Genomic DNA, 12,778 nt, shown 5'->3' on the forward strand with positions numbered 1-12,778 from the left:
AAACCAAGCTCAGAGGGTTAAGTTACTTCCCAGGTTCACATCCTACTAAGTGCTAGAGCTGGGATTCCAAGTCCAGATCTGATTCTAAAGCCCAAGCTCTATGCAGCCTCCAGTGGTGCCTTCCACCCCACCATTGGCCCCAGTGGGACTGGGGACTTAGTTCAGCACTCTTGATAGCTAGCTTGATGTCTCTGTGTATTGAGGGGCTTTTCATTGGATTCTGGGATCTGGGGGGCTTGCCAGATCCATGCATGCTCCATTCCCCACTCCCCACCTCTTCTTCTCTTCTAGAGTTGCTTCTGGGAGCTCCAGCTCAGTGAAATGGACAGAAGGGCAGAGCAAGTGAGTGGACAATGCGGAGATGGCAAAGCAAATGGTGTAGGCCTTGTTGACTGGCACCTGGGGCAATGCAGGAGTTAGGACTGACGTGGGTAATCAGGGTAGCATTTGGTGGATGGGAAGAATCTCTCTCCCCGGCCCCCACCTCTTCTTATTCATCATACACATGCTGGGGACAAAATGGAGGGAGTAGCATTTCTCATCAACATGCCCCTGGAAAACAATGTAAAAAATTATGCAGCATCCTGTTCATTTCTTTGTGAATATTTCACAAAATACTAAATAAGAAATTTGTGGCATTACAACCATCATGCCACAGGTTCCTGTTAGATCAGTCAAGCCTTTCAGTCTTAACTTAGTTACTTGTTCTTTATTTACCTTTAAATCTCTCAGGGAGAACTTACCCTAAGTCCGAGGCCAGGCTTTGAAAAGACTTGTTTTTTGTTGTTTTTCAAAGTTTGTTTTTATTCCCAAACATTCACACCGTCCCCAGCCCTATACCCTGCACCTTGGGGCATTTCTGTAGCTGTTTCTTTTTCTTCTCCCTGCTTTAACTCCACAACCAGCCGCCCTCTTTTCTTCTTTATTGTGTTGGCCCAGTCCTGTTATTTGGTTCATCCTTCAGTAATCAACAGAGTTGTATTTCATCTTCCAAGACTTACTGTTAGGTTCTTCACCTCACCCCCGCCCCCAAAATTTTCAGCAGTTTTATCCAGATCTCCTCTTCCTCTCTCTGGACCTCAAAGAAAAGGCTTTCTGTTGTTTTAAATTATTTCTCTCCCGTCTTCCATCTGGGGGGCTGCTGACAGTTTTAGCATTCTGTCTTTCTACCTGTTCTCTTTTCTTTTTGAGATGGAGTTTAGCTCTTGTCGCCCAGGCTGGAGTGCAATGGTGCCATCTCACTCACCGCAACCTCCGCCTCCCGGGTTCAAGCGATTCTCCTGCCTCAGCCTCCCCAGTAGCTGGGATTACAGGCATGTGCCACCACGCCCAGCTAATTTTGTATTTTTAGTAGAGATGGGGTTTCTCCATGTTGGTCAGTCTGGTGTCAAACTCCCGACCTCAGGTGATCTGCCCACCTTGTTCTCCCGAAGTGCTGGGATTACAGGCGTTAGCCACCGCGCCTGGCCTTTCTACCTGTTCTTAACTCGTCTTAAGTTCCTTGGCTTCTTGGTCCCACCCTTTCTTTCTGGCTCCCTTCCTTTTCTCCTTTCTCCTCTCCTCAGAACTTGATAACCTTCCCCAAGCTAAATAGCAAGGATAGACAGAACATGATTGTGAAGTGAGCAGTACGTTTCAGTTTCAAAAACTTCTTCATGCTGTAATACAGGGGCTTGTTTGTTCAGTTACAAAAATTACAGATAAGGAATTTTGGCATGTATTTGCAGCTGGATCTTTCCATGGTTGAGATAATTTCGATACTTTTTAAGGTCTTTAGACACGTACTGTTAGTCACTTGCTGAGGAGGCAGAAGCTGTATTATAAGGATGAAGCACAAAATGTGAACAATTTGTTCTGTTCAATCCTGCATAAGAAAAAAATGAGAAGAGTTTTCATTGGTCTGTTACTTACATCTTGGAAAGGATTTCTGAAATAAAAATGTATTTCTTTTTTTTTTTGAGATGGAGTCCCACTCTGTCACCCAGGCTGGAGTGCAGTGGCACGATCTCAGCTCACTGGAACCTCTGCCTCCTGGGCTCAAGTGAGTCTCCTGCCTCAGCCTCCTGAGTAGCTGGGATTGCAGGCATCTGCCACCATACCCGGCTAATTTTTGTATTTTTGGTAGAGACAGGTTTTCGCCATGTTGGCCAGGCTGGTCTCGAACACCTGACCTCAGGCGATCTGCCCCACTTGGCCTCCCAAAGTGCTGAGATTGCAGGTAATAGCTGCTGTGCCCTGCCTAAAAATGTATTTCTTGGCCTGGCATGGTGGCTCACGCTTATAATCCCAGCACTTTGGGAGGCTGAGGTGGGTGGATCACTTGAGCTCAGGAGTTTGAGATCAACTTGGACAATATGGTGAAACCCCTTCTCTACAAAAAATACAAAAAAATTAGCCAGACGTGGTGGCATATGCCTGTAACCCCAGCTACTTGCAATGCTGAGGTGGGCGGATTGCTTGAGCTTGGGTGGCAGAGGTTGCAGTGAGCCAAGATCAGGCCACTGCATTCCAGCCTGCGCGACAGAGTGAGACTCTTCCACAAAACAAAACAAAACAAAACAAACAAACACAATATATATGTATATTTCTCGAATATTAACTTTATTCAGGGAGCTGTTATGAAAAGGGCTAGATGGCCCAACAGATAGTTCCACAAAAGAACAACTGTTTTGCAGAGCAAAAATTACAATTAGCTAATTGCCTACCATCTTCTCTCACACTGTGAATTTATCCTTGTAGAACATACTGTAAATCCACGAATTTCTGCTTCCATTTTGTGAATTGGACATTTATCTAAGGATGTATATAAACAGTATTGGGTGCTGTATGAGGGGCTGTACATGTTTCCTCTTCTGATCTGATCTTACAACACCCCCAGGACACTATGGCCACATCCATTTTTTTAGCTGAGGAGGTGGAGAGATTAAGCTACCTAACCAAGGTCACATAGTGAGTGAGTGAGTGGCAGAGCCATGTTGGAATCAGTTCTGTCTGACTCCAGGACCTGGGCCCCAGATTAGAGCTTCTTAAATGGGTGGAAACCTTTTAGACTGTGACCACAGTTAGAAATACCCTTTACAGTGAGATCCCATATACACACATGTGCACACACACACACACAACATAGATTTCACTGAGCAATACTCTTATGACATGCTCTGCATGCTGACATTTTCTCTGTATCCTATTTCACTTTTTAAAATGCTGATTGTGATGTACTAGATTGATTTTACAACCCACTGATGTGTCATGACCCACAGTTTGCCTCACTTTTAGCATTCAAACGTGGTGACACCTTGGCTGTCTCCTCCAAACTCATGAACAGCCCAGAACTAGATTTAGTTGAATCTGTAATTCCAGTAGAAAGTTTGGCCTTTCCCCAGGGGAGACCAATCTGGGTTGGGGTCATTGTTCTTTGTGATACTGGATTTACTTTCTTTTGCCATGGTATGAAAAGTATTAATATGGACAATACATTTGAGAAAAGATATTCCATGAAGACAAATTCAGACACATAACTTTTTGCGTTCATTCATAACTAGTGTCTTGACACTGTTTGAAATCAATGGTAAGAAAAATCATGTGACAAGGTAGATCTATTACAGGAAAAACTGGTGATTTGATTCATGTTTTAGAGAAGAAAGATGTAATTTCCATATCACTCATAAAAGAGAGGCATTATCAATTTTTTATTAAAAGATCATGTACCTCAGACTAAACCCCACTAAATGCTGGTTCGGGTCTTCTTTCCTTGAAAATGTTTCTTTTTAAAAAAGTGGCTTCATAAAGAATAGGTTTGTTTCCTTGTATCCCAAGCAAGTCCACGGAGACATCTTTCATTAGATGTCAGGGGGCAGTGTTACAATGGGTGGGGATAGGATTTTATAAAGAACATGGGCAGATGAAATGAAAACTTGCTGTGTTAGAGGTGGGATATACTTGTGTGACTGAACCGCTCCTTTCTCCTCCTTCTCTCTTTACTTATTTTCTAATTTCTGCATACCCACTGGGATCACAGCTACTTTTATGACCTCCAATGGGAGAATGTATTTCAATTTAAGTCAATGAGAAGGTACTTTATGGAAAGTACTTTCTTCTCCCTCACCCCCAAACAAATGAAATTAGATTTTTAAAGTGGGTCCCTGGGAGAAAACGTTGCTGGGGAATCTTTCTGAGTATGAGTCCACCATTTTGAAGCCTTCTGTTGATGGTGCCTTGTGTTATCTGCTTTCTATTTCTTTGAAAACATTTTCTGTGTGTTCTCAATGGCTGCTGATTTCCGACCAAGCCTCTCCTACCCTGTTGGCCTCTGTTTTGTCTCTTCTGAAGAAAATATCCTGCAAAATGGAGAAACACATCAACCTTGACTGTGATCCAAGTTATTAAAACAAGGAAGAAGTTATTCTCTGGGGACTCGGGTAGGGGGAGTGGGAAATTGAACACAATAGAAATGTGAAAGGAGTGCTCAGCAAAATGAATGTCCCTTTGCTGGTCCAAGAAGTTCACAGGCTGTTGGGAACACACAGTATTCAACCTGTGGATGCTTGAGAGGAAAAACAAAAAAGACTCAACAATGAGTGATGTATGGTGAAAACAAAGCTGTGCGTTTTGGTAGGTCCAAGGCTGTCGAATCTGGAGAAAATCCCCACCAGACATGGTCTCATCCCTGAGAACCTGTGCCAAAAGAGATAGCTGTCTTCTCTGGCTGGGAGCTCCAATACACAGCCCAGCACCTTCCCTCACGGGCTCGTGAACATAAGGTACCCGTCCAAGAGATTTACTTCTTGGAAATAGATAGCTTGCTTTTAAGTGGCTCCTGGAGCCTGAGATGCAAAGTGAAGGTGGGGAGCCTCAGTTCTGTGAATATCAGCATTCCCGAGCCTACTCCTTCATCTCCACCCCCAGCAACAAGTTATTAATTTTCCCCCGTTTAAACAGTTTCCTTTAATGTCGTTTAAAGAGTTTTTTTTTCCTTATTATTGCCTTGCATTGGACTTGGCCTGGGGTCTGTTAACCCTGCCAACCAGAACGAAGAATGGGACTCCAGGGTTTGATAAAGATGGAGACTCGTGACTTAGCTCTGTGTCCCTCTCACTTAGTGTGGACTGATTCGGAAGCTTCTTTCCTTGGCTTCTCACTTTTCTGCTTCTTCTTTCCCCTCTCTGGCTGCTGGTCTTTTCTATCCTTTTATTTTTGGACATGCATTCGATGAATGTATTGAATTTTTTTATTATGTAAGTAATGTGTATAAATTATAGAACAGTTAGAAAATACAACTACACAGAGAAGGAAATTAAAACTCCCCCCAAAAGCCCAGATGAAACTGTGATGATAATGATGTTGCACACAATTTTAGACCCTTTCCTGTCCATGCATGTACATTTGTGTCATTTTCTTTCTTATAAAAATGATTGGCTTCAGGTGAGATTCAGTTCAGCAAATGCATATTTATAGGCCATTGCGAAGTTGTCATGACAGACTTGACTTCTTGAAAATATTCTCAGCCTCTTAAAAAATATTTTTGGGCTCTGAAGACTTTTCTCCATACCATGATTTTAACTATTTTATTTTAAAGCAAGGAATTATTTTCATCTTGTGGAGGTGAGGAAAAATGCTAGGTTTGTTTAGATCTGGGGAAGAAAGGAGCTGAATAGGAAAGATAGGAAAGGAAGGTTGGGATGGAGAAGGGGCCAAGTTGGAAATGAGAAACACAGTGATTGTAGCACAGGGAGGTGAATTGAGGTTAATGAGGATTGATAAAAGCGTGTGTGTGTGTGTGTGTGTGTGTGTCTGTGTGTGTCTGTGTGTGTGTATTGGAAAGGGAGAGGTTACATCAGATGAGTGGAAGATACCTTAATGATCCAAAGCAGTATTTGGACTTCTCCTATCCCTGCTCTCTTCTGAGACCCTCTACTCACCATTTATCCTTCTGCCTGTCATCTGCCCAAGAAAAGATCATAACCTCTAGGTAGAAGAACATTGATCTGGAAGCTACACTAATAAAAAGTTATCCAGATAAGTGTTTCTCCGAAATGAGGAGCTACTGAATACTTTAGTAGGAGTTTTTCTATTAAAAGTGAACAAGTTTATTTATTCTAGCTGTATTTCTAACTCTTCATTTTTAAAACAACAGATGTAGTTATGTATGCCTAGATGGCGACTTTATCTAAAATGAAAACAGCTATTTTCTCCTTGATTATAAAAGTCACACAGGCTTATCGTTTTTAAAAAAATTCAGACAGGACCAAAACATTATAAAGAGAAAAAGAAAATTCATCTATCTTCTCACCACCCAGAGATAATGGTTTAAAAAAAGCATTTTGAGGTGTATTTATATCTTCAGAAAAAAAATTCTGGAAACATTTATCAGACTATTAATTGCAGTTACCTCTAAATATATTAGAGGGAAGAGACAAAAGCCTGAAACAGATGGGTTTAAGAGATAAGGAGAGGAGGTAAAGACCATGCTTTCATGGAGTTCTGCTGCAAAAGGGAGCAAAAAAATGGGGTTCTAGCTGGCTGGGGAAAGAAGGTCGGGAGAAGGAGTGGTTTTGTTTTAAATTGTTCTGCTTTTATTTGGTTATTTATCTTTAGATAGAAGTATCTGCATGTTTGTTTGCTGATGAGAATGATCAAGAGGAGGAAAAAATGGGGCGGGCATAGTGGCTCATACCTGTAATCCCAGCACTTTGGGAGGCTGAGGCAGGTGGATCACTTGAGGTCAGGAGTTGGAGACCAGCCTGGCCAACATGGCGAAACCCTGTCTCTACAGAAATACAAAAATTAGCTGAGCATAGTTGCACACACCTGTAATCCTAGCTGCTCAGGAGGCTGAGGCCAGAGAATTGCTTGAACCCAGGAGGCAGAGGTTGCAGTGAGCTGAGATTTTGCCACTGCACTCCAGTGTGGGCAACAGAGCAAGACTGTGTCTCAAAAAAACAAAAATAAAAAAAGAAAAGGAAAAAAAGAGGAGGAAAAAAATGGTCAATGGGAGGGGACAGAATCACTGGAACAGTGTCCTTGAAGGAGGTGGGAGAGAAGGGGCTCCATAGATAAGTTGGTGGGGCTGGCTTTAGCTAGAAGCTGGGATAGTTCATCTGGTAACAATATTAATTTATAAGAGTTCTTTCTGCCAGGCTCGGTGGCTCATGCTTGTAATCCCAGCACTTTGGAAAGCTGAGGCAGGAATTCAAGACCAGCCTGGTCAATATAGCAAGATCTCATCGCTATAGAAAACAAAAAAATTAAAAAATTAGCTGGGCATGGTGGCATGCCTATAGTTCCAGCTACTTGGAAGGCTGAGGTGGGAGGATTGCTTGGGCCCAGGAGTTTGAGGCTGCAATGAGCTATGATGATGCCACTGCACTCCAGCCTGGGCAACAGAGACCATCTCTCTAAAAATAATAATAATAAAGAAAAAGTTCTTTGTTTATAAGAGTTATTTTGCTTGTCATATGTAATGAAAATATTTTCTCTGGTTTGTATTTTAATTCTGCTAATGGCTTTTTACTGTCAGATATTTTTGTTTTATGGTAAAAATAGTAAGTTTTTGTCTTACAGTTTCAAGTTTTTGACTTTTGGATCATGCATAGATTTTTCCCATCCCAAGTGTTTTAAAATATTTAATTATTTCTGGTATTTTTAAAATTTTACTTTTTAAAATAAAGAGATGGAGCATGTCACACTCAAGCAAATAATAAAATAATATTTATGTTAATCTAGCGGCATCTGTGCCAGGTTGCCACCAGCTCTGAATGTGGATAATCCCAGTATCTATTCATTCCCCAAATAAGATCTGATAAGTGCATATGAAAGTGACTTTTGAAATTACTGTGGCTACAGGGAAATTGGATATTCATTGAGTGAAGTGTTAAACCTAAGCATTGTGGCATAACCACTGAGAATTCCTAGGGAATACTCCTGGATCTTTTGGCCCTAATTCCCTTAGGGCTGATTAATTCAAGTCCAGCAATCTGTGGTTCATACGAGTACACAGTGAGTACAATATTTATGCAGAGGTTTATTGTTTTGATGTGTTTTGTTTTATTTGGTAGTTGTCCTCTCCTAAGTCTAGCTTATATTATAACAGCCCCTTCCTCCCTCTTCTTATCAGGCTATTGGTTTACTGGAAATAGCAGGTCAGTTTTCTGGTAGAATATTCCACAATCTGGATTTGGCAGATTGCTTTATCTTACAGTCTTTTAAACTTGGGCCTCTCTCTCCTGTATTTCTTTTTTCTGTTCTTTCTCTTTCTTCCTCTCTCTCTCTCTCATTCTTTCCCTCCCTCCCTGCCTTCCTTCTTTTCTTTTTTTCTTTCTTTTTTTTTTTTGAGACATAGTCTCCTTCTGTCACCCAGGCTGGAGTGAAATGGCCCAATCTTGGCTCACCACAACCTCCACCTCCTGGGTTCAAGCAATTCTCCTGCTTCAGCCTCCCAAGTAGCTGGGACTATAGGCGCGTACCACCACACCTGGCTAATTTTTTGTATTTTTTAGGAGAGACGGGGTTTCACCATGTTAGCCAGGATGGTCTTGATCTTCTGACCTCAAGGGATCCGCCTGCCTCAGCCTCCCAAAGTGCTGGGATTACAGGCATGAGCCACTACGCCCAGCCTTTTTTTTTTTCTGAGATGTAGTCCCACTTTATCGCCAGGCTGGCGTGATCTCGGCTCACTGCAACCTCCAACTCCCTGGTTCAAGTGATTCTCCTGCCTTAGCCTCCCAAGTAGCTGGGATTACAGGCAAATGCCACCATGCCCAGCTAATTTTTGTATTATTAGTAGAGATGGGTTTTCACCATGTTAGCCAGGCTGGCCTCAAGCTCCTGACCTCAAGTGATCCACCTGTCTCAGCCTCCCAAAGTGCTGGGATTACAGGCATGAGACACCGCGCCTGGCCGCCTGGCCTCCCCTGTATTTCCTAGAGGCTTGATTCGATTTGGGTTTCTTTTTTTATTTTCTTTTTTCCTTTTTCTTTCTTTCTTTTTTAGGTAAATGTAATTGATGAGTGGCACTGTGTTCAGCCTCTTCTCTTGTGTTTAAGGAAGCATAGTTTCTTAGCACAGATCCTTAAAGAAGGGGGTGAATGGTTCTCAAGGCTTGCAGCGGGGTTTATTGTCAACACCGAAAAGAATCAGGCATTTCAGCATCTCACGTATGAACCCTGAGTATCAAGGGTGGGGAGAGAAGAGGGGTTGATGGGTAAATTCCGTGTTTTAGAGACACAAGAGTTTGAATGTCCCCAGGTGCTTCCCTTCAATCTGATTAACTCTGCAGAGGGGAGAAGACAGAGGTGAAGATGAGGGGATGCCTGCCTGGCCAATAACTAGAGGTGGGAGAGAGAAATGACAGGCCAAAGTTCTCCCTTTTTGAATATTCATACGGATGCTAATTGCCTTCCAAAGGCTCTTTTTCTTTTCTCTCTTTTACTTCTTCTGTTGATAAGGGATTTCAGGGCGGCTCTGGTTTTCCTCATCTGTAAAACCTCAATTCCTTTTTATTAATCTTCATGTGCCTGTGGAATATCAAAGTTAATCATTTCTAAAGAAGCCACTCTTGCAATGTTAACTGTTTTGTTTTTTGTTTTTTGTTTTTTTGTTTTTTTTTTTTCCCAGGCCAAATCTCAATGTACATGTTTTTAGCGGGAAGAGGGCTCACAATTGGTGTTATATGAAGGACATTTTTCTCTTTTTGCAAACTTTCTAAGGAAAGTGTGTATGCATTTTTTGTTTGTTTTTGTTTTTGTTTTTGAGACAGAGTCTCGCTTTGTCGCCGAGGCTGGAGTGCAGTGATGCGATCTTGGCTCACTGCAAACTCTGCCTCCCAGATTCAAGCAATTCTCTCGACTCAGCCTCCCAAGTAGCTGGGATTACAGGCGCCCACCACCCCACCCGGCTAATTTTTGTATTTTTAGTAGAGATAGGGTTTCACCATGTTGGCCAGGCTGGTCTCGAACTCCTGACCTCATGTGATCCGCCCACCTCGGCCTCCCAAAGTGCTGGGATTACAAGCATGAGCCACCACACCCGGCCGTGTTTATGCATTTTAAAGCTGTCTAGGAAAAGCAAATTTTCTCAGGATACATTTTTATGCATCTTAAAGCTGTTTAGGAAAATGTACAGTCCAGGCCACTGCCAGAAGTGAAGCGCCAAAGTGCATGCTCTGCTGATAACTGCTTCTGCTTATTTTCCCAGTTCAATAGAAATGATTTTTTTTTTTTGGTGGAGGGTAAACATCGTGCTCTGTTGCACATAAGCAGCCATTTCCATCAGTTAGCCTTGTGCTTTCTTTATACCAAAGGTCCCCAACCCTCGGGCCATGGACCAGTAGTGGTCTGTGGCCAGTTAGGAATTGGGCCTTGCAGCAGGAGGTGAGCGGCAGGCGAGGTAGCAAAGCTTCATCTGTATTTATAGCCACACCATCACTCGAATTACTGCCTGAGCTCCACCTTCTGTCAGATCAGTGGCGACATTAGATTCTCATGGCAGCGTGAACCCTATTGTGAACTGCGCATGTGAGGGATCTAGGTTGCACTCTCCTTATAAGAATCTAACTAATGCCTGATGATCTGAGGTGGAACAATTTCATCCCAAAACCACCCCCCGCCCCATCCCACCCCTGGTCTGTGGAAAAATGATCTTCCAGAAAACTGGTCCCTGGTGCCAAAAACATTGGGGAACACTGCTTTATGCAAAACTACATGTTGTGCCTCCAAGTAGAAGCTGAAGAAGGCTAAAGAGGGAATGTTTCAAACCTGTCCCTCCCTACTCCCCTAACTCTCCTCTACCCTAGTCCTTTCCCTCTACCCCAGTTCACCTTTAAAACCTTCAGCATGCCTAATTTCATTCATCCTGCTGGAGAAAAGAGCTGGGAGTCGTTCAAGTCTCATGATGATAAAAGTGAACCTGTAGGGTGGGGTTAATACCACCAGGATTATCCAGCTCATTTGGAAGGAAGAACAGCACTGACCTGGACTCAAACTCTAGCTCTGCCACTTGCCATCTGACTGTGGGCAAATAATGCAATGTCGCCTTAAACCTCAGTATTCTTTGCTGTAAAATGGGGATAATACTATATAAGCAACAGTTTAACACTTATTGAGTGCATACCAAGCACTGTGATTTACTTACCTGACCTATTGCATCAGTCTGATGGGGGAAGTGCTGTTATTTTCATTTTACATGAAGCTGAGGCCAGGGAGGAAGTTATGTCATTTGTGTAAGGTGATGGAACTTAATGAATGACTCCTAGGGTTCTAAGGATTGAAAAATATATGTATTTATGTATAAGTATATATTCTCTATATATTTATATATTCAACATATTTTATTATACATTTATGAATATATTATATATAACATATATGTATATTAAAATATATATATATATTTTTACAGACAGAGTCTTACTCTTGTCACCCAGGCTAGAGTGCAGTGGTGCCATCATGGCTCACTGCAGCCTTGAACTCCTGGGCACAAGTGATCTTCCCATGTTAGCCTCCCAACTAGCTGGGACTATAGGTGCACACCAACACACTCAGCATTTTTTGATTTTAATTTTAATTTTTTTGTAGAGACAGCGTCTTACCATGATATTGCCCAGGCTGGTCTGAACTCTTGGGGCTCAAGTGATCCTCCTGCCTCGGCCTCCCAAAAGTGATGGGATTATAGGCGTGAGCCACCCACATGCCCTAAAGACATAAATTTTATTGATCTCAATCACCAGGCTCATGAGACGCATACAATAAGTTGCAGATTGGCGGCCCTTGGGCTAGATGTGTGTTTTATTTGACCTGACAGTGATTCTTTAAAATTTCAATTATTTGCAAGAACTTATAACTCAGGTGCTCTCAAAAAAGTCCAGATTTCCTACTTTTCTTTGAGAATGGAAAAGTATAGCAATGCTGGGTTCACATTGTTTACAGTTATTGGCTGGGAGAGCTGAGTCGTGGCTGCCTCTGTTGGTCAGAGGGTCATGTGGCCAGGGTAGCCGTCCCTGTGAGTTCAATGTCGTCTCATTCTTTAGGGTCGCCTTCATTTTACTTGTCTTACTTGGTCCCTATAGGAATATTTGAGTTCATGGCTCTGTTTTAAATTAAAAAGAGTCAAACCCATATTCTGACCAATTTAGCAAACACATAAAATAACTGCCTCCTTATCCAATAACCTGGAAATTCATGGAGAATAAGAGAGGTGACCGAAGAGTTGAGACAGATAAATGTCTTAGTTCTCAAGTAGGAAAAAAACCCAGTGGATTCTGGAAACCACAGAGTTAGCACGAATTCTTGGAAAAGTTATTAAGCCAGATCTTTGAGAACAAGCTGGGGAGAAAACAGGGATCATTACCAAGGTTGGTTAGTGGTATGCAAGACACGTGCCCAAGTCCGTTTCTTTTTGGGTAGAATTACCAGTCCAATAGCGGAAGTTCACTAATATAGTGGCTCTTCATTGCAAAAGATATTTGATATTTTTGGCGTCCTTGTGGACAAGATAGGGGATGATGGGCTAAATGCTTAAATGGATGATTTGTGTTTGGTTGAACAATAAAACCAAAGGAACTGTTGTCTAAAGTATCTTTGTTAAGTTGGAGAGTGCCTTCTAGCACAGAGTGTTCCCTGTGGCAGGACAGGAGAAGCAGTCATATTATCCTGAACCTTCTCTCCCGTGACTTTACCTGCCTGCCCCAGACTCACCGTTCTTTTCCCACTTGGAACCATAGCCTCATGACACCTTGCTGTCAATTCCTGTGATCTTGCTGACTATCTTGGCCAAGGACTCATAA

General features: G+C 42.3%; 1 protein-coding gene across 4 annotated transcripts in view; it reads left to right on the forward strand.

The window, feature by feature from the left end:
• Nucleotides 1-12,778, forward strand: part of WT1 (WT1 transcription factor) — a 48,608-nt gene that overhangs the window by 18,710 nt on the left and 17,120 nt on the right. For 3 of the 4 annotated variants that reach the window (XM_024255267.3, XM_054524521.1, XM_002821912.3), the window contains exon 5: nucleotides 292-342. The exons of the other annotated variant lie outside the window; for it this stretch is intronic. In XM_024255267.3, coding sequence (XP_024111035.1) covers nucleotides 292-342 — 51 coding nt within the window. The remainder of the gene's footprint in view (nucleotides 1-291; nucleotides 343-12,778) is intronic. 4 annotated transcript variants of the gene reach the window in all.

This window comes from Pongo abelii, chromosome 9, assembly GCF_028885655.2.
Source record: "Pongo abelii isolate AG06213 chromosome 9, NHGRI_mPonAbe1-v2.0_pri, whole genome shotgun sequence".
Taxonomy (NCBI): Eukaryota; Metazoa; Chordata; class Mammalia; order Primates; family Hominidae; genus Pongo; species Pongo abelii.